General features: G+C 38.0%; 2 protein-coding genes across 2 annotated transcripts in view; one reads left to right on the forward strand and one right to left on the reverse strand.

The window, feature by feature from the left end:
• Window positions 1-1,335: 1,335 nt before the first annotated feature.
• Window positions 1,336-19,648, reverse strand: part of mmrn2.S (multimerin 2 S homeolog) — a 35,305-nt gene continuing 16,992 nt past the window's right edge. Inside the window, exons 4-7 of the mRNA XM_018239474.2 lie at window positions 15,149-15,223; window positions 12,730-12,891; window positions 9,753-11,651; window positions 1,336-2,482 (exon numbers count right to left, since the gene is read on the reverse strand). Coding sequence (XP_018094963.1) covers window positions 2,100-2,482; window positions 9,753-11,651; window positions 12,730-12,891; window positions 15,149-15,223 — 2,519 coding nt within the window. The 3' untranslated portion in view covers window positions 1,336-2,099. The remainder of the gene's footprint in view (window positions 2,483-9,752; window positions 11,652-12,729; window positions 12,892-15,148; window positions 15,224-19,648) is intronic.
• LOC108703398 (protein FAM47E) lies at window positions 4,407-6,138 on the forward strand. The gene has a single exon (XM_018239475.2). The coding sequence runs from the start codon at window positions 4,466-4,468 to the stop codon at window positions 5,810-5,812; it is 1,347 nt and encodes a 448-aa protein (XP_018094964.1). The 5' UTR covers window positions 4,407-4,465; the 3' UTR covers window positions 5,813-6,138.

Consider the following 19,648-nt stretch of genomic DNA (forward strand, 5'->3'; position numbering starts at 1 on the left):
TGCTGGTTTGTGTGTGTGTGTGTGTGTGTGTGTGTGTGTGTGTGTGTGTGTGTGTATATATCGAAGTCAATGTGTCTGCACTCTTCTCCAAACAATTTGCTGAAGTGCACAGTTAAGAATGCATATGTTTGTTAAGGATCAGCACTATCTTGTATTTGATTTAAAACAAACAAACAAACAAATAAAACCTTTATTTTACATAACACTGTGATGGCCCTAACCAAACATATATATGTGGGTGTTTATGTATATAGATTATACAATGTTTCCTCCCCCTGTAACCTTTATTCCCAGTACAGCCAGGACCCTGTTATTAATAGAAGTGCTGATGAAAACTTTTTTATATTTATCTGCTCTGTCTGAGCATGCACCCTTTTAGAATGCAGACACGTGTATATGTACAGAATTTACTTGCTGCTTGGATTTTACTCTTTGACTTGAATGGGTTACTCCATAAAAATAGGATTGCAAAATAGCAGATTTAAAAGGAGAGGTTCACTTTTAAATGAACTTTTATTGGGTGTTGATATTGATACTCTGAGTCAATTTGCAACCGTCTTAATTTTTTATTTTTCAGTTATAAAGCATTTTATTTGAAAGCTCTCCAGGGTTAATTTACTCTAGCAACCAGGCATGCTGCTGGGGTCAGTGACATGTGAAAGCTGGAAAGTGGCAGAAAAGGAAAGCAACAAAAAAAGACAAAAAATAAATAACGAAGACCAATTGCAAAGTTGTAATGGATAGGACATTCTATAACATACTAAAAGTTAACCTAAACTCAAACAACCCCTTTAAATACAGCAGTTAAGTTGCATAAAAGAAAATGCAAACTCTTGTGAATTTTGTTTGTTTACTCTGCATGTTAAACTAGGTCCCTTAGTGTTCTGAATATCCACAGAGCAAAGCATGCTGATCTCTAACTAAACAGGTCATGATGCAATATTAAAGAAAACTGCATCACAAGAGAACACCAATGGGCAGATTTATCAAGGGTTGAATTTCGAAAGTACAAAAAACTTCTGAATTCGACCATCAAATTAAAAAACTTCGAATTCGCATATCGAATTCAAAGTTTTTTCAACAAATTTGGCAATTCTGTGGTCGAATAAAAATCGTTTGATTGTAAGATTTAATCATTTGAATCGAACGATTTTAGTGATCGATTGAACGATTTTCCTTCGACCTCTAAAGACTTAGAAAATGGTTGTAGAAGGTCCCCATAGGCTAACATAGCACTTCGGCAGGTGATTTGGCGAAGTATTGAAGTCGAAGTTTTTTTAAAGAGACAGTACTTCGATTATCGAATGGTCGAATGTTCGAACGATTTTTATTTCGAATCGAAGTAAATTCGAGGTCGTACTATCCTATTCGATGGTCGAAATATCCAAAAAATCACTTCGAATTTTTTTACTTTGAAAATTCCCTCGATTTCACTTTGACCCTTAGTAAATCGGCCCCCAAAAGTTAGGAACTTAAAGTAACCAAGTGCAATTGTGGGCAACAACGATGTAGAATAAAAAATGACTTAACACTGGTAGACAGATAGATGCAGTCACTATACAGTATATCATTTCAGTAAACTGACATAGCAGAAGTCAGCCAAAAATTCATAGCTATAGACTTTTTAGCTTGAAGAAAGCCGCTTTACACAATGGGTAAAAGCAAATGATTCACTTACGCAGCTGTCTGCATGTCCAGATGTTGGTGGAAGAAAGGTTTCAAATTCTATTGTGCCTTCTCCAACACTAGTCCTACCATGAATCCAGTAATGGGTTATACACAGAATTATGTAAGTGTTTTCTACTACTCTCAAACTATAATTCGCATTTCAGATCTATTATACATTTGATAACAAACATGACTTTTTCATTAAAGTTCACTACTACCAAGAGAAGGTGAGGTTGTATAAAATACTTGCAGTATGATCCATGATAGCAATCACTAAGTTACTACCACACATGATATAATCTGGTAGGACAAAGTACTATGAGCTCCGACATATATATATATTAAACTGTATAGTTATTCAACCTCTCTTTGAGCTATTTTTGAAATATTTCTTATGAGACATATTTTGGAAGTCTTCTAGTATATTAAATTCAAGTTTTGAAAATTAAGTAACCAGCAAGAAGGGTGCCAGAAGAATTCTTCTTAATAGAACCTTGAAGAAGTTCAAGCCATACTTTATCATCCTTCTGAAGCTCCACCACCACAAAACTGTCTTTTAAGCTTTCACTTTCTTGTTTAATACTGTTGTAAAGAATAACTTTTTGTCGTCCTCCCAATAATAAATAACTCAGTGCACTTCCAGGACTAAAGTCAACAGTAACTGAAAAAGCATACACTCCATTACATGGGGCAGTGAAATGTCCATCTTCTGGTGAGAAAACATTCCCATAGTTGAGGAAAATTTTGTTGAAGGTTATGATTTTCACCCCCTCAGCACCTTCGGTAAAACCAGCAGCAAATGCCACTGAAGAATCTGTAAAGAACAAAATAATAATAAAAAAAATTAGAGAAGCTGTAACTGTCCAAATATTCCTCAAATAACCTTATGAGAATAAACAAATATCAATAAAATAATAAAATAATCTGGTAAATAAGAAGTTGCTCATAAAACCCTCTCTGGGTTGTTTGTGAAGGTTCTCATTCATCCAGGTCATGGTATATCTATAGAAATAAGTCAAATCAACTGGACTTGGTTAACAATCTAGTTAATCTGTGCATGCAGGAGTTGATGGTGAGATATTAAAGGGGTTATTTATCAAAATCTGAATTTATCTCACTAATTTTGGAAAGCCACTTTGACCAAATCTGCACAGACTTTTCTTTTCTTTTTTTTGGATTTGACGCCCAAATACCATAGCTTTTTCGAAAACCCTGCGCAAATCAGGATATCTTCGGGACATCTGCCATTGACTTCTACAAGAACTCGGCAGGTCTGAGTTGGAGTACTTTTTTATTCTGACTTTTAATACCATCGGGGTTTAATAAATCACAAAAATTTGAGGTCCAACCACAAAAACCGGACTTGCAAATTGAAAGAAGTAGTTGTAGTACTTCGCACCACCCACCTGGTCATGCACACCACTTTTGAAGCAAGACTGCAAATGCACAAAGTCTATCAAATACAAAATTGGGGTCAACTTTCACCTGGCCAATAATACTTGCCATTCAATCTAAATTTTAATTTGATTGATTTATTTTCTGCTGGCTCTAAGAAGCTAAACACTAATTGCTATGGGTTACTGCAAAGGTTCACTTTTGCACAGTGTTGAGAAAGGAGCCTGGTTTTCCATACTGTAGTAATTTCAAAGAGGAAATTCAGACACTATACAGGCTCTATAACACATTCATGGCATGAGACCATATACAATGTTATGTTTTTTGAAACTACCATCAGAATCAAAATATAACCCTAATGTAGTAAGGTCTGTGGTTTGTAATGGAAACACATAAAGCATTTATACGTTATGCTCACTTGCTTTGTAAGCCAGCATCCAGTAACTTCCAGTAATTACATACTGAAAATGCCTTTTAACTCTTTGAGGTCCCAAAGTGGGCAGTAAAATTACATGATTTTAATATTGAGCATAGAGATGTCTTGGTAGAACAGTTAGGCTGTCAGCTCCAGATCTCAAAACATGACTTCTCAACTTAACCTCTAGTACAGGTATGGGACCTGTTATCCAGAATGCTCGAGACCTGGGGTTTTCTGGATAATGGATCTTTCTGTAATTTGGATCTTCATGCCTTAAGTCTACTAGAAAATTATGTAAACATTAAATAAACCCAATAGGCTGGTTTTGCTTCCAATAAGGATTAATTATATTTAAGTTGGGATCAAGTACAAGGTACTGTTTTCTTATTACACAGAAAAAGGAAATAATTTTTAAAATTTTGGATTATTTGAAGAAAATGGAGTCTATGGGAGATGGCCTTTCCGTAATTTGAAACTTTCTGGATAATGGGTTTCCGGATAACGGATCCCATATCTGTAGTACTTTTCTGTCCAGTGCAGTAAATCTCCTTGGTCCACTCGTGAATAAAACAATAAACTTTATTTCAGCAGGTTAAAACCATCAAACATCCTGATGCATTTCGTATACATGATACGTAGCCGTAGTAAATCAATTTACTACAAGCTACTGCAGGTTACTAAACGGAAACACTGGTGTATGTATGTGATTGTGGTTTTATACTCGTGCACTGGTGTAATTTTGCACTTATGCTAATCAATTACTTAGGGGCAGATTTACTAAGGGTCAAATTTCGAAGTTAAAAAAACTTCGAATTGAAATCTTTCGACTTCGAATATCGAAGTTGAAGGATTTTTGACCGAATTTAGCGTTTGAACGATCGAAGGAAAACCATTCGATGGAACAATTAAATGATTCGCCGGGTCCTTTCCTAGGATAGGAACTAGCCGCTACCAATCCCACTGTGGCAGGATCATTTTTGTGCAATGTCAGCTTTGGCTTGGAGTGATTCACCGTCTCGTCACCCCAGGTACAAAGAAAGATTGCATAAAAAGTTCCTTAAAGAATCCAGCCCAAAGTTAAACTTCTCTGGAGCCTTCAATAGCCGCCATTGGAAATTTTTACCCAAGGGCCTGGATGATTTCCGAGATGGCTACCCCCCATCCTCTGACACTAACCATAGTCCATTATCTAATTGTACAGGACCAGCTCCCATTTTGAATAACAGACTTAATGATCCTGGATCAACAGAGAAAAAGCCAAAGCAAAGGTTTACCAAGGAACAAACTTGTTTCTCTAAGCTCCTCCCATTACAGCAAGCTCGTAGGGAGCACATTGCAGAGATAGTGTATGGTCTTACACAGCATCCACTGGCTCTTTACCCTCATCTAGAAGAAGGACTTCCTCCTGAATTATTTGAGGAAGTAGTGGAAATCATTGACCCGGACATGACAATAAGAATTTCTGCTGGGACCTATGAACATGTATTAGAGGAGCAAGAAGACGAGGGTGACACCTCACGCCATGAGCAACAGGAAACCCAGAGTGCAAAGTCAAGGGATCTAAGCACCAGAACCTCAGTGATGAGTGAACAGTCCAGATCAAAAAACCCCTACATTTGGATTTCGAAGGGTGAAGAGGAATGTGTGAAGGAAGACAAAAAGGCCAAGATAAAAAGGAATTTGACTCCTGGACTAGATGAGAATGTCAAAAGTGTTGCTAAGGAGTTCTGTAATTGGGTGGTTTCTTTGGGTGGGGAAACATGTAATATCAATGAATCAACCATCTTCGGTCTTTTTGCTAGCGGGTATGATACTAAACCTGCATTCAGCATCCCTAACCATGTGGTAGAGCTTAATAATGTGCCACCAGAACTGAGAATGTCAGCTGGAGCCACACCTACACAAAGCGCTTTGGGTGCTCAACGCAGAAATCAGAGAAAACCATATCAGGAACCTATATACCAGCCGAGCTGGGTGAAAACAAAGTATGGTGCTTGGTACCTGGACCCAAAAACATGGAAGAAGCAGACAATCAATGAATCTTTAAAAGATCCAAAAGATGAAGCTATAAACAAGAATGTAGATTCAAAAGCCAGTCTTAGTCCAAAGGATGAAGAATTGCTACAACTTTATGGAACAGGAGCTTTTAAAGAATTTCTGAAAAAACGAGGCTACAGAAACCCAGAGTTTGTCAACAAATTATTTCCTGAGGAGGAACCTGCCGGTCCAGCAAGTGTCTTTTCCAGGGAATCCAGAGCAGCGTCTACTTCAAGAAGTACCTGGATTCGATCTACATCAGCCTCCACCCATGAAGAAAGTCTTATAAACTAGCTTGCTTATTGATACTCCAACTTATAGGGTTTTCAAATCTTGCTATGTTCTAATACATGAAAAAAGCTGTTTCTAACTATAGGTATCCATATTTTTTTTCATTTGAATCTGTATACCTGAACTCATCAGTGAGAATGGAGTGAGAGTTTTCTGTTTTTTCTTTCTCCCCTTGTTAGTGTGAAATATAAGGGGCACCATTGGGTATGAATGATTGCCTATTCATTTTCTTCCTTAAGAGAACAGTACATATTTAGGCAGTCCATTGAGATTACATGATAAAGTTTCCAAAAATATTATGCCTAGTAAACTTCTATTATAAATCCAAATTTACTGCACATCATTGCTGTTCTTTAAGCGCTATATAGAGACATACAGTATATTTTGTGTTTAGGTAGGAACATAACTCTTACTATAAGTGGAGGTCAAATTCAGTTGGACATTTGTGCCCACTGCCTGTTTAAAAATGGACAAAAAACTAGGGATGCACCGAATCCATTATTTTGGATTCAGCCGAACCCCCGAATTCTTTGCGAAAGATTCGGCTGAATACCGAACCGAATCCGAACCCTAATTTGCATATGCAGATTGGGGATGGGAAGGGGAAAACATTTTTTACTTCCTTGTTTTCTGACAAAAAGTCACGCGATTTCCATCCCCACCCCTAATTTACATAGGCAAATTAGGGTTCGGCTGGGCAGAAGGATTTGGCCGAAACCGAATCCCGAACCGAATCCTGGATTCGGTACATCCCTACAAAAAACATCTCTTTTCAGAGCAGAAAAAACTTGAAATAACTAGGGGTGACCAGGCAGGTAGACACTTATGTTCCCCCAATTTTTTTTAAAGCCAGGTTACAATCATTTACATATAAAGATTATCAGGCAATACGGCAGCCCCAGATATCTCTTTATGGGCTTAAAGGAGTTGTTCACCTTTGAGTTAACTTGATGTTTACTTTACAGTGCTACGCAATATGTTGGCGCTATATAAATACATGTTAATAATAATAATAATAATTTTAGCGTACGATCGAAAGATTTTCCTTTGATGTACAAAGACTTAGAAAATGGTTGTAGAAGGTCCCCATAGGCTAACATAGCACTTCAGCAGGTTTAATTTGGTGAAGTATTGAAGTCAAAGTTTTTTTAAAGAGACAGTACTTCGATTATGGAATGGTCGAATAGTCAAGCGATTTTAACTTCGAATCAAAGTCGAAGTAAATTCAAAGTCGTAGTATCCTATTCGATGGTTGAAGTATTCAAAAAATTACTTCGAAATTCGAACTTTTGAACTGTGAAAATGCACTCGAACCTTAGTAAATCTGCTCCTTAATGTTGAAAAAGGTCAACTGTCCATCAAGTCCAAACCCCAGGGGATATATATAAATATAGATACCAAGATGGACCAGCACACTGTATTTCTTAAGCAGGTTAACTTTTATCAAATCATCACTCTGCATGGTGATGATTCAATGAACGTTTACATGCTTAATAAATACAGTGTGCTGGTTCATCTTGGAAATCTGAACAATACACTTCTGACCAAACACCCACGTGTACTAAAGGAAGGAGTGATGACACTTTCTGGACTGTTATATACAAGTGTGTGTGTGTGTATATACACAGTATATATTTATTTATGCAGAATTATCTATATCACTCTTCACATCAACCGGTAGGGCATTCCACAACCTCACAGCCCTCACTATGAAAAAAAAAACATTTTCGCTGCTTCTTTTCTATGTGAAAATAGATCCCCTGCTATTTGCCTTTAATGTCCTATAATATATGTGTGAAGTACTGTACCTTTTCTCCAGAGAAAACAACCCCAGCCTCAACAGTCTTTGTTCATAGTTTAATTCTTCCATTAACTTTAAAAGTTTAGTTGCACGTCTAGTTGCTAATGCCTCTTTAAATGCAAAGTGGAAGGATTTGTAAGGTAATATTTGTATCCATTTTGATACTAATTGCAAAATCGCCATCCTGGTTTTCCTAATCTTTTCTAGATCAATATTTTTGTAAAGTATAAACTCTCCGTTGTAACAAGAATGAATACAGCTTTTAAAATATTCAGAGTTTCTAAATCCAATTTAATGAAAAAATAACATGGGTCTTGGGAAATGAAGAAAACCTTAGGGAATGTTATGATGCTGCTGAATCACTTTTGCTTTGTTACTTTGCAAAGTCACATAAATCTTGCAACGCTTCCCATTAGCCTTTTCTATTATGTATAAATGCTGCATCTCAAAGAGATATGCACTTGAGCTTTAATAGAGCAGGGAGACAATTTTTTTTTTTTTTTTTTAAATATGTTTAAATGAGAATAAGAAGTATAAATACCCTGAAGATGTATTTTTTTTGCTTTAGAGGAGGTGGGCTTGCTTAGGAAGTAGCTTAGCTGTTTGTAATCACATGATGCAGGTTTCTCATGTATGCATTATTCTATCATAGATGTATTCAGGTCTGACTCAGACCTAAATAAGTCTATAGGCTGGTTTTATTGATTTCTGTGTCCTTAGCAGTATTGCCATTCCAGTCAGAGGATTTCTGTTGTGTTAAAGGGGAATCATCATCATTATTATTATAACAACCCATTACACTCTAGTGGATGTTTAATATTTTTGTTTCACAGTTTTATTAGTAGTATTTGTCTTACAGTTATTATAATAAGCAATGACATATCTGAGAGTTCATTGAAGCCATAGGCGGACAGTGAGGTTTTTTGTTTGGTAGGCTAAATGTGGACACACACAGGCAGACTTAAAGGAACAGTTCAGTGTGAAAATAAAAACTGTGTAAATAGATAGGCAGTGCAAAATAAAAAATGTTTCTAATATAGTTAGTTAGCCAAAAATCGAATGTATAAAGGCTGGAGTGACTGGATGTCTAACATAATAGCCAGAACAATACAGCACTTCCTGCTTTTCAGCTATATAACTCTGAGTTATTCAGCGACTTGTAGGGGGGGCCGCATGGGACATAACTTGTCAGTGAGCAATTGATCCTCAGCATTCAGCTCAGATTCAAAAGCAACAGATATGATCCATGTGGCTCCCCATCAAGTCTCTGATTGGTTAATGCCTGGTAACCAGGGTAACCAGTCAGTGTAAACGAAGAGAGCTGAAAAACAGTGTTCTGGCTATTATATTAGACATCCAGTCACTCCAGCCTTTATATATTACATTTTTGGCTAACTATATTAGAAACATTTTTTATTTTGCACAGTCTATCTATTTACCCAGTTTTTATTTTTACACTGAATAATTCCTTTAAATGACAAAGCTATACCAGACGTGAAAAGAGATAACGGATCTCTTGTCACAGAAGTTTGCAGACATACAATTCAAGGGCCCCACCACAATACAATATCTCAATCGGCTGACAGCAACATCCCCCCATCATCAGCTTCCGCTGAACACAAGGTATGAATATAACAGCAGTATTTGAAACTGTAAGGCTAAGGCCACACTAGGCGATAGCGCCGCGATTTGACTCGCGGCGACTTTTCGCCGCGACTTTTAAGCCGCAATCGCTGGGGAAACTTTTGCCCTGGCGTCTATGGGGAATCGCGAAAAATCGCCAGCGTAAAAACACACGCGGCGATCTTTTCTCTACTGTCGCTCGAAATTGCCTCGCTAGGCGATTTCGAGCGACAATAGAAAAAAGATCGCCGCGTGTGTTTTTACGCTGGCGATTCCCCATAGACGCCAGCGCAAAAGTTTCCCCAGCGATTGCTGCTTAAAAGTCGCGGCGAAAAGTCGCCGCGAGTCAAATCGCGGCGATATCGCCTAGTGTGGCCTTAGCCTAATAATACCCTCAAGGTAGGTAACAAATAGCAAACATTTTTGATGTAAGAAATCAATGCAATAAAAGTTGCTCATACAATATAAAACATTTTTGATGTGATAAATCAATGCAATAAAAGTTTTTATTATCCATACCATGCTTCATTGCAAGTCTTGCTGCTCCATCCGACTGCCAGCGATGCTCTAACTCCTTTTTATCTCTTTGTATATTTTGGATCACTCCTTCATTCTTTTTCATTTTCATCTTTTTATCAACAAAAGCTTGAACCTTTGCAACATTTAAAGTTGTATTGGTTGCAATCAGTGTTTCATAATTGCTAAATATCTTCTGGAAAGTATGTACATGATCTGTGAAAAGCTCTCTTAATGCAAATATATCTGACCTCATGGATCCCAAGGAGTTATTTAATGGTTTGAAAGCATTAAATATGGTGTCATTAATGCAATCATTTCCTTCAGTGACTTGAGATTCGATGGCCAATAACTTTACATTTAGATTTCTTATGTCATTTTTTAAGATAGCAATATCACTGTGCACTGGTTCATCTAAATGATCATCCCTTGAAGCTTCATTGTTTGGCTGTTTGTAATCACTGAACTGACCATAATTTGGAATGCCCTCTGTTTGTTGCTCAACATTAAAGATGGTAGAAATATCAGATGAGTCTCTTTTCTGAGGCTGCATCTCAAGAACCTGTAGTCTTCTGTTTAGTAAATCTGTAATCATCTGTTGGTATTCAAGCCTGTGACGTGTTTCATTGACAACTTCATATATCTCTGATAGTGACATCTGTAATACTACAGGATTATCTTCAGACATGACCTCTAAAACATCCTCACCAAGTAAAGCTTGTAGAGCTCTATCGTGTCTAGTGGCATCCTCCAAAAGGGAACTAAATGTACTGTCAAGAAGTTTGATATGGTTGTTTATCACATCGTTATCTTTCTTGAGAGATTCAACATCTTCTGAAAAGTTCTTAGCTTGGGATTTCAGCTGAGAAGTAATGTGTGCTAGGGTTCTTCCTTGTTCTTGTTGGGCAGATAGAGACTGACGATTAAGATGAAGAGCCAAAGAAAGGTCTTCAACAGAATTCTGCAATGAAGTCTTTGAAAACCCTTCTTTTACTTTGACATCTGCTATACCATATGAAACATTCTCAAGTAAGCTGGAAAGATTCTTCTGACCTTCTTCAAGAGCAAGGATATCCATTGTTATTTTTTGGCAGTCACAATCCTTCCACAGATCATTACTACCCTCTTGGAAACTTGTTACTGTATAATTGAGTTTCATTATCTGCCTCAAAAGAAAATCCTTATTCTCTTCCATAGTAAGACTTTTCTCCATCAAGGAAACTTGAACTTCGTGAGCATTCTTTTTGAATTCAGTTCGTAGTTCTTTAAACCATTTCTCCAAAGTAGAAAGGTTCTCAAATGCTGCATCTGATTCAGTGTATAAATCCCTAATTTGGTCTTTGTATTCTGCGAGAGTCTGATTAATATGTTCATATGTAATCTGTTTTGTTTTTCCTCCTTCAGTATGACAAGACACCCACAACTGGGTGATATTTTGAGTTAAAGATTGAAGTTGATCTTGAATTTGCTCTTGTCCTCTACTGAGTTCATCGATGCTTATGTTAAAGTGTGCAAACTGTGACTGTTGCAATTTTTGACTTTGCTTAAGTTTCATGTCTGTGTCTGCCTTTATCACAGTAAAATTGTAGTGAATTCCTGCCTGCTGAAAATGCAAATGGTTGTACAATTCATGCTTCATGTGATCAAGTTTGACAATACTGTCCTGGATTTTTGACTCAAACTTTGTTCCTAGCTCATGAAGGTCTTTTTTCGGTACTGTATTCTCCAGAAACATATCCATTCTCTTTCGGTTTGTTTCAACATTTTCTGAGAGGTTATTTACCACGTCTGAAAGATTTTGTAAGCTTTTGTTAAAACTGTTCCACATTGGATTAAACTTCTCCCGCAGGAAGTTTTCCATGTAAGGTAGAAAGATCTCTCTAAGAAGACGATCCTCAGCATCTGTAGTAAATCAAAAATATTTGTTTAGGTGTTTCAGTGTAGTATAACTGTTGTAAAATGCAATCATCTGTTTCTTCAACAGCTTATTTTTTCATGTAGAAGCAACTTGCATTTTAAGTAGAGCTTAGAGTGCCTTATCCTGATAGAAAGAGAGACTAAGCATTTGCAATTGTTTTACTGTATGTGGAGTTTGATAGACGTAATTTTTTTAAAAATAAATAAATGCCATTTGCTTGAGACTGGATTCACTAGGGAAATTGCCAGGACATATACAATTAGATCACTGGGCAAAATAGCTTCACACAAATGTAAAACTGATTTAATTTGTTTTCTTATCAATAAATACTCCTACCTTATGTTTCAGCATTCCCTTGAGACATAGCACTAGGCTAGGTGGAGAAGCATATTTCAGGGATAAATGAAAAAAACAGGAGAGATATAGGTAAAGTTGCAGAGTTACTTTATTAAAGTTATTTTTTGTACCAAGGATAGGCTTGAAGTGATCACATTTTCTTACCAGAATTCAACCCTGAACTCCTTTAAAAATACCTCCAGGCAAACCTAATAATGTAGATATACCTGGTTTACGAAGGTATTAGGCACAGGGGGCTGAATCAGCCTACTGAAATACACAGGCTGATCTCAGCCTGTAGCCTCCTCTTCTTTTCAAATCTAAAACCGTTGTGATGGCTTTGGCACAAACACACTCGGGCTTCAGCGCGATAATGCAACGTGTAAACCGACACAATGGTTCCAGATGAGAAAAAAATAGCAGATTATTGCGACTGAAATCACCCTGTGTATTTCAGCAGTCTTATATTAGCCCCCCTTGTGGCACTAGCCTTTACAGGAGTCTCAGGTGATCTAATTGACTGTAGACTCAATGTCCTTCTAATCTTATCTGCTGTGGCTAGGATTTTTGTACCCCAACCACAAGGAGGGGCTCCTTTTTACGTTTATTTTGCTCTATGTTTGAAATAGTAATTTGTTTGAAATGGTATTTGTATCCTATTAAAACCATAAATAAAACGATTTAACCCTCCAAAACATTTCTCACTTTATTTTTACTGTAATTTACCTGACTTAGTTTGATTCATGTTTGATGAAAGACTTGTGTTTTTTTCTAGTGCATTCTGTAAATCCAGAAGGTTGTCTGTTGCCTGATGAATGTCATTTTGGATTTCCTCAATAAGAGTTTCTTGCTTTTGTATGGACTGTATAATCTCAGGAACCTCTGTTGCTGTAAATAGTTCATAAGTGTAAGTTGTGGTTGAAATTAATAAAGAATCATTTCAAGAAAGAATTATGCTTGGTCATTTTGTGGAACATAGGGCTTTCTTACATAATGCAGGCTCCAGTGCAGCCTGGGAGTAATGCCCATAAACAGTTATCAGGATATTGAATAAATGTATGCGGTGATAATAGAAATATTTACTTTTCAACAGTTAAAAGCCATGTAAAAGAAGCAGCTGTATAATTGACAGAAGTTTTGCTTACCTGAAGCAGTTTCTGAATTGCCTGTATGAAAAGAAAATACATAAGGGGGCACATTTATCAAGGGTCGAATATCGAGGGTTAATTAATCCTCGAATTCGACCCTCGAAGTTAAATCCTTCAAATTCGAATATCGAATTCTAAGGATTTAGCACAAATACTTCGATCGATCGAAGTAAAAATTGTTCGATTGAACGAAATAATACTTTGAAAATCAAAGGATTTTTCTTCGATCAAAAAAAAGCTTAGAAAAGTGATGGGGAAGGTCCCCATATGCTAACATTGTACCTCGGTAGGTTTAACCTGCCGAAGTATGTAGTCAAAGTATTTTTTAAAGAGACAGTACTTCGAATGGTCGAATAGTCGAACGATTGTTAGTTCGAATCGAAGTTGAAGGTCGTAGTAGCCTATTCGATAGTCGAAGTACCCAAAAAAATACTTTGAAATTCGAAGTTTTTTTCATTCGAATCCTTCACTCGAGCTTAATAAATGTGCCCCTAGGTGTCATCTAGGATGTGCAGTGTGCAAAGTGAAATTTTGAAAATTTTCTAAAATAATTGAAACAGAAACTGGCAAACATATGTTACCTATTGAAATCCCTTTTGAATCAAACAAGACTCCATCAGCCATAACCATTACTAAGGCTAGAACCACATATGCATGTAGCTAGTTAACTGCTGCGCTTGGATAACTGGGGTAGACATGGCAATATTGCAGTGAATGGCTAGATTGCAATTATCATGGTGCAGTAATGGTGTGTTTCATATACTGTGTAGCCATAGACCAGAAATGGACATAAGGACTAGCTAGTGAGCGGCACTTGAGAAATCACTCAATTATAAACAAGTTGCTTCAACTATACTTGCTTTTTTGTAGCGTCGGGTGCATGCTGCTTTCCCACTGCCAATGGAATCAATTTTTCATAGAAGAATTCACGCTGCAGCACCCCGAAATGGTGAAAATTTGAATTTATTAGTGCCAAAGACTAGGCTCTTGAGAAATGCCACCTGCAGTTTTCCTTGGCAAGTGTTTCTTTTAGTAAGGGTTCGGGAATAGATCAATCTCGCACACCCTGGCGTTTCAAAAGAAAGATTACCTGGTTCACAGCTTTTGCAGGGATCGGCACCCTCCCAACCAATGTGGAAAGGGAAAAATCACTGGCACACAAGGGACGTGCTAACAGGGGATGGCCCTTGCAATTTTAATAATTGTGGAAAGTGAGTGCAACTTTGCAAGGGCCAGTGATTTTTTCTTTTATTAAGTGTCCCAGCTGATGTCCACCCATCAGGCTGCAGGTTAATTTCTGCAAGAAACTTACCAGTATAGGCCTTACCTACAATAGACAGTTAAAGAAGAACTAAACCCTTAAAATTAATAGGGCTAAAAATGCCATGTTTTATATACTGAACTTATTGCACCAGCCTAAAGTTTCAGCAGCAAAGACCCAAGACTTCAAACTTGTCATAATCTTGGAAAGTGTCTGCGACACTCACATGCTCAGTGTTCTCTGAGCAGCTGTTGAGAACCTAAGCTTAGGGGTCGTCACAATTTATCAAGCAGAAAATGAGGTTGTTCTGTAATATAAGCTGATGCTACTAAGTATTAAATTCTGATGCTAGTTACACTGGTTTCTATGCTGCCATGTAGTAATTATCCATATTAATTACTAATCAGCCTTATATTGTGACATTTATATGCTATGTGTACTGTATATTGTGAGTGGGTCCCTAAACTCAGTAAGTGACAGCAGCACAGAGCATGTGCAGTGAATCAGCAGAAAAGAAGATGGGGAGCTACCGGGGCATCTTTGGAGACACAGATCTTCCCTGCTAAAGGGCTGTGGTTGCCTTGGGCTGGTATAGAAGCCCAAAACAACTTTCTTTGTCCTTTAAAGCTCTATCTGTTTAATTAACTGAAATATATACATGTTTTTTTAGGTTGTAAAATCATAAATACATTAAATTGTTCACCATATTATTATGTGTCTTATCAACTGTCCATACCTGTGTTTAGCAATGGTTCCCATTCAGTCTCAGACCTTGCTGCTAGTATTTCAGGAATCGGAATTGAATTGGGATCTGCAATGGTTAAAAACAAACATGAGGTATGAGAATAATAATGCATTAAACAAGGTGTTGGGAATTTTGTAATTTACAATCTAGTACTTACAGTATTAGTCAGTGTTGGACTGGCCCACCGGGATACCAGGAGGGCCCAGGTGTCAGTGGGGCCTCATGCTGCTAAACTTTTGGCCTATTTTATGGTCATTCCCTATTTCTATGAGAACAAAATCTAAATCTGGCTAAATAGGTGGAATAATAGATCACAGTATGTAATGAAAAGAGACTAGGAGAATAGAGGTTGAGTGAGTAGAGGAACAAAATAGTACTGAGAGTGGGCCCCTGGTCTAAGGTTTTCTGGTGGGCCCCTGGTGTCCCAGTCTGGCACTGGTATTAGTACATTTCAAGGGAAAAATCAATTAATGCATTTAGTACTTATGCATCTGTGAAATAAATTTTTTTGGATTTTAGCAAACTTGTTTTAGCATTTAGTCTTTCTAATTTGAAATTATGTTTAATACAGCACTGCCTTAAAGGAACAGTAACAACAACAAATGTAAGTGTTTTAAAGTAATGAAAATATCATGTACTGTTGCCCTGCACTGGTAAAACTGATCTGTTTGCTTCAGAAACACTACTATACTTCATATAAACAAGCTGCTGTGGAGAAATGGCGGAAATTGAAAAACGGCTATATGGCACAGGATAAATAATGGATAAACGATAACACCATTAGACAGATAGAGCTTATTTGCTATCTGCTGTGTAACCTGAGTCTTTTCTCCTTTGAATGGCTGCCCCCATTGCTACACAGCAGCTTATTTATGTAGCGCTATAGTAAACTGACTTGTGCTAGGGCAGTTTAGCTACTTTCCTTGGTGGGCTGAGACCACCGATGAGCTCTCTTTCTCAGGGGTAAGCCCTCGCAACGGTGTGGCGGCAAGGGTGTAGTGTAACTGTAACCTGGTGCGATAGCACAATGATGGGCGCCAGTAGTTCTTTAACAGTTGAACAAAGAACAGTATTTATTGAAGAATAGCACAGAGATCATTTAGCACATTGATCCACAATGGAGTATAGAACATACACAGCAGCATAAAGGAAGCATATACTCACAGCACGTATAGGCTGAATCCCCACAGGCTAGGGAATATACAGCAGAGATTAAGTTGACAGCATGCGATGGGTATTGCCCAGTTTTCAGGATATCTTCCAGTGGCAGACTAGGGGAACTCCTGACATCCCTATCTCAACACTTGGTTCCTTACTCTGGGTCAGTAATACCCTGGGATCTTAATTCCTCTAATCTCCTCGGCGGAGCCTTGAGCTGCTCACTCCTAGAGCGATCTATAAAACGAGTATAGCTGTCTAATTACTAGGGCCAAGGCCCCTAGGGTGAGCACTACCCATTCCCTTCCAGCCTGCTTGGTTGGGCTAAAGCAATGGACCCAGAGCACATGGTTCCTAAACCTTTTATACTCTGGCACAGTGCCATCTGGTGTACACTGTGTGAACTGCAGGGGTTACATAAGCACAAGGTCCCCATAAGGACCCACTGAGGTGTCCATATTACTAGGGATGTGCCTGTCTGTAAAGTGTAAGGGTGTAGATTTTCACATCCCTACATTTATATAAACAATAGTAGTGTTTCTTAAGCAAACACAGCCGTTTTACCAATGCAGGGCAACAATGCATTATATTTTCATTACTTTAAAACACTTTTATTTTTTGACGTTACTGTTCCTTTAACCGGTGTCGACCGGGATGCCAGGAGCCCACCAGAAAACCTTAGCCCAATTTCCAAACTACTGTATTATACTTCTTCTTCTCATTCAACCTCTTTATTATTCTAGTCTTTTTTCTCTACATACTATGTATGTTATTAAACCTCTTTGTTCCCAGAAAGAAATTGGGAATGACCATGAAATAGGCCAAATGGCTAGAAGCAAGAGGCCCACTGACACCTGGGCCCACCGGGAGTTTTCCTGGTATCCAGATGGGCCAGTCCGACACTGGCTTTAACTTATCTAAATGATACACTTCACAGGCCAGCACCCCCAGCTATACATACATCTGGTGAGTAGATGAATTAGATCACCTTACACCCACATGTGTTTGTATGGAAAAGATTTGCTCATACACTTTTTTTAAGCAATAATACTGGCACATATGCACTTTTATTTACTTGCACCCTAGGTTTATTTTTTTGTGGCTTCCCTACAGAATTGTTGACTTCATTCCTATGGTTCAGCCCACAACCTGTGTTACATTAACCCTTTGCCTGCCAAGCACGTACACCGTACGTTCTGGCAGGCAAGGGCTTTAACTGCCAAGCACGTACATTGTACGTGCTTGCAGTTTTACATGCTGTACTCTGCATCAGCGGCTTTAGCCGCCTCTGCAGAGGTTTAGCAGCATTGACAGCCCCCTGGGCAACGAGGCTGGGGGGCTGTCATGTCGGTCCTGCGACTGGATTGTCGCAGGGCCGACCTAAAAGAGGCAGACACAGCAAATCGCGTGTCTGCCTTGCTGCACTGCTTCCTCCTGCTCACCTCGTGTTCCAGCGACGCCCACACACTTCCTGCTTGCTGTGAATCTGCAGATCTCTCTTCTCCAGCTCTTAGATCAGCCAAAAACGGTAAGTGCCCTTTATTTTACACACTTGCATACACCTACCTACCTTATACACACATACACACATATTTTAGTAGTAAAAAAAAAAAAAAAAACACGTTTTTTTTAATTTTTAATTTTCCACTTATATGCACTTATATGCATTTATATACACTTATATGGACTTATATACACACTTATACACACTTATACACTGTCACACAATTCTTGGAAGTGTACACACATGTATACACATTTTATTTTTTTTACTTTTTCATTTCACCAATTTGTGTTTTTTTTACCCATAAAAACTGTTTATTTCAGCAGCGTGACTATTGGATAATCGATTTCGGCCACTAATTACGCTGTCGGTGCAGTTATTTTGTTATTTCATTGATTTGCACAATTTTTGTGGTTTTATTGCAATTTTATCCCTGGATTATTGTTCCTTATGTATCTTTAGTATAGTTTTGCTGTTTGGTGCTTTGGTATATTATTTTACTTAGATTGATCCGTCAGAATATATGCTTTCCAAAAATATATGGTTTTCTGGGGTCTTTTTACAGTTTGGGGGTCTTACGGCACATAACGCACAGTTGGGGTTCTCTTTTCAGCAGCTTAGTTGGCCAGTGTGAAAATTCATATGCACATTTTTCATTTGCGGCCGTACACACCATATACTTTGGTAAATCTATGCATATTGGGCATCAAACTATTCAGTAGACCTCTGATGTCCATATTTGGGGTGATTTTTCTTTGTACGTAAAACATTGTGTGAGATAAATGTGGCATACTTCAACATTTTTAGGCGATTTTCAGAAATGTAAAAATCTCTATGTTTATAAAAGTTTTGCAGTTTGGTACTTTGCTGTAGAAAGACGTCTTTATCTTGGTTGTTTTCGTCAGAATGTGTACTTTCCAAAAACATATGGTTTTGGGGGGTCTTTGCTGTTAGGAGGGTCTTGAGGCACATAATATGAAGTCAATGGTCTATGTTTACAGAAGGCGAATCGGCAGCAGAGAAAACTCATATTCACTATTTACATTTGGGGTCCGCACATGCCAGCTGCCTTGGTATATCAATGCATATTGGGCATAAAACTGTTCAGTAGACCCTTGGCATCAGTATTTATGGTGTTTTACAATTGTATGTAAGAAGTTGGGTGAGATAAATGCGGCCAATTGCAATATTTTTAGGCGATTTTCAGAAATGTAAAAACCGTTGCTTTTATCGCCAAATTTAGGAAAGGCTTGCGACTTGGTACTTTGGAGTACAAAGACATGCATACCCAATTTGGATTCGCGGGAATGTGTAATTTCCAAAAATATATGGTTTTCTGGGGCGAACATATTTTTCTACCTTTGCCCCCCCCCCAAAACTATGTAAATGTGTTGATTTTGCAGTACCTGAAATGACAGACCATATGGGGGTCTTCCTTTTGGGGCCCTATATGCCACGTGCTTGGGTACACCTATACATATTGGGCATCAAACTGTTCAGAGGACCCTAGGCTTTCATATTTGGGGTGATATCTCTTGATACCTAAAAGTATGTGGCTTATACGATGCTGCAGGGTAGAAATTTTGAGGTGATTTTTGGAAATGTCGCCAAAATCATCAAATTTAGGAATGGTTTGCGGCTTGGTACTTTGGAGTACAAAGACATCCATACCCAATTTAGATTCGTCGGAATGTGTACTTTCCGAAAATATATGGTTTTCTGGGTTGAAATTACTTTTTTCTGCCTTTGCCCCCCCCAAAACGATGTAAATGTGTTGATTTTGCAGTACCTAAAATGAAAGACCATATGGGGGTCTTCCTTTTCGGGCC

The sequence above is a fragment of the Xenopus laevis genome, chromosome 7S (genome assembly GCF_017654675.1).
Source record: "Xenopus laevis strain J_2021 chromosome 7S, Xenopus_laevis_v10.1, whole genome shotgun sequence".
In the NCBI taxonomy this organism is placed as follows: Eukaryota; Metazoa; Chordata; class Amphibia; order Anura; family Pipidae; genus Xenopus; species Xenopus laevis.

Coding starts and splice junctions, on each gene's coding strand:
- LOC108703398 (XM_018239475.2), top strand. CDS start 4,466: ATGTCAGCTTTGGCTTGGAGTGATTCACCGTCTCGTCACCCCAGGTAC.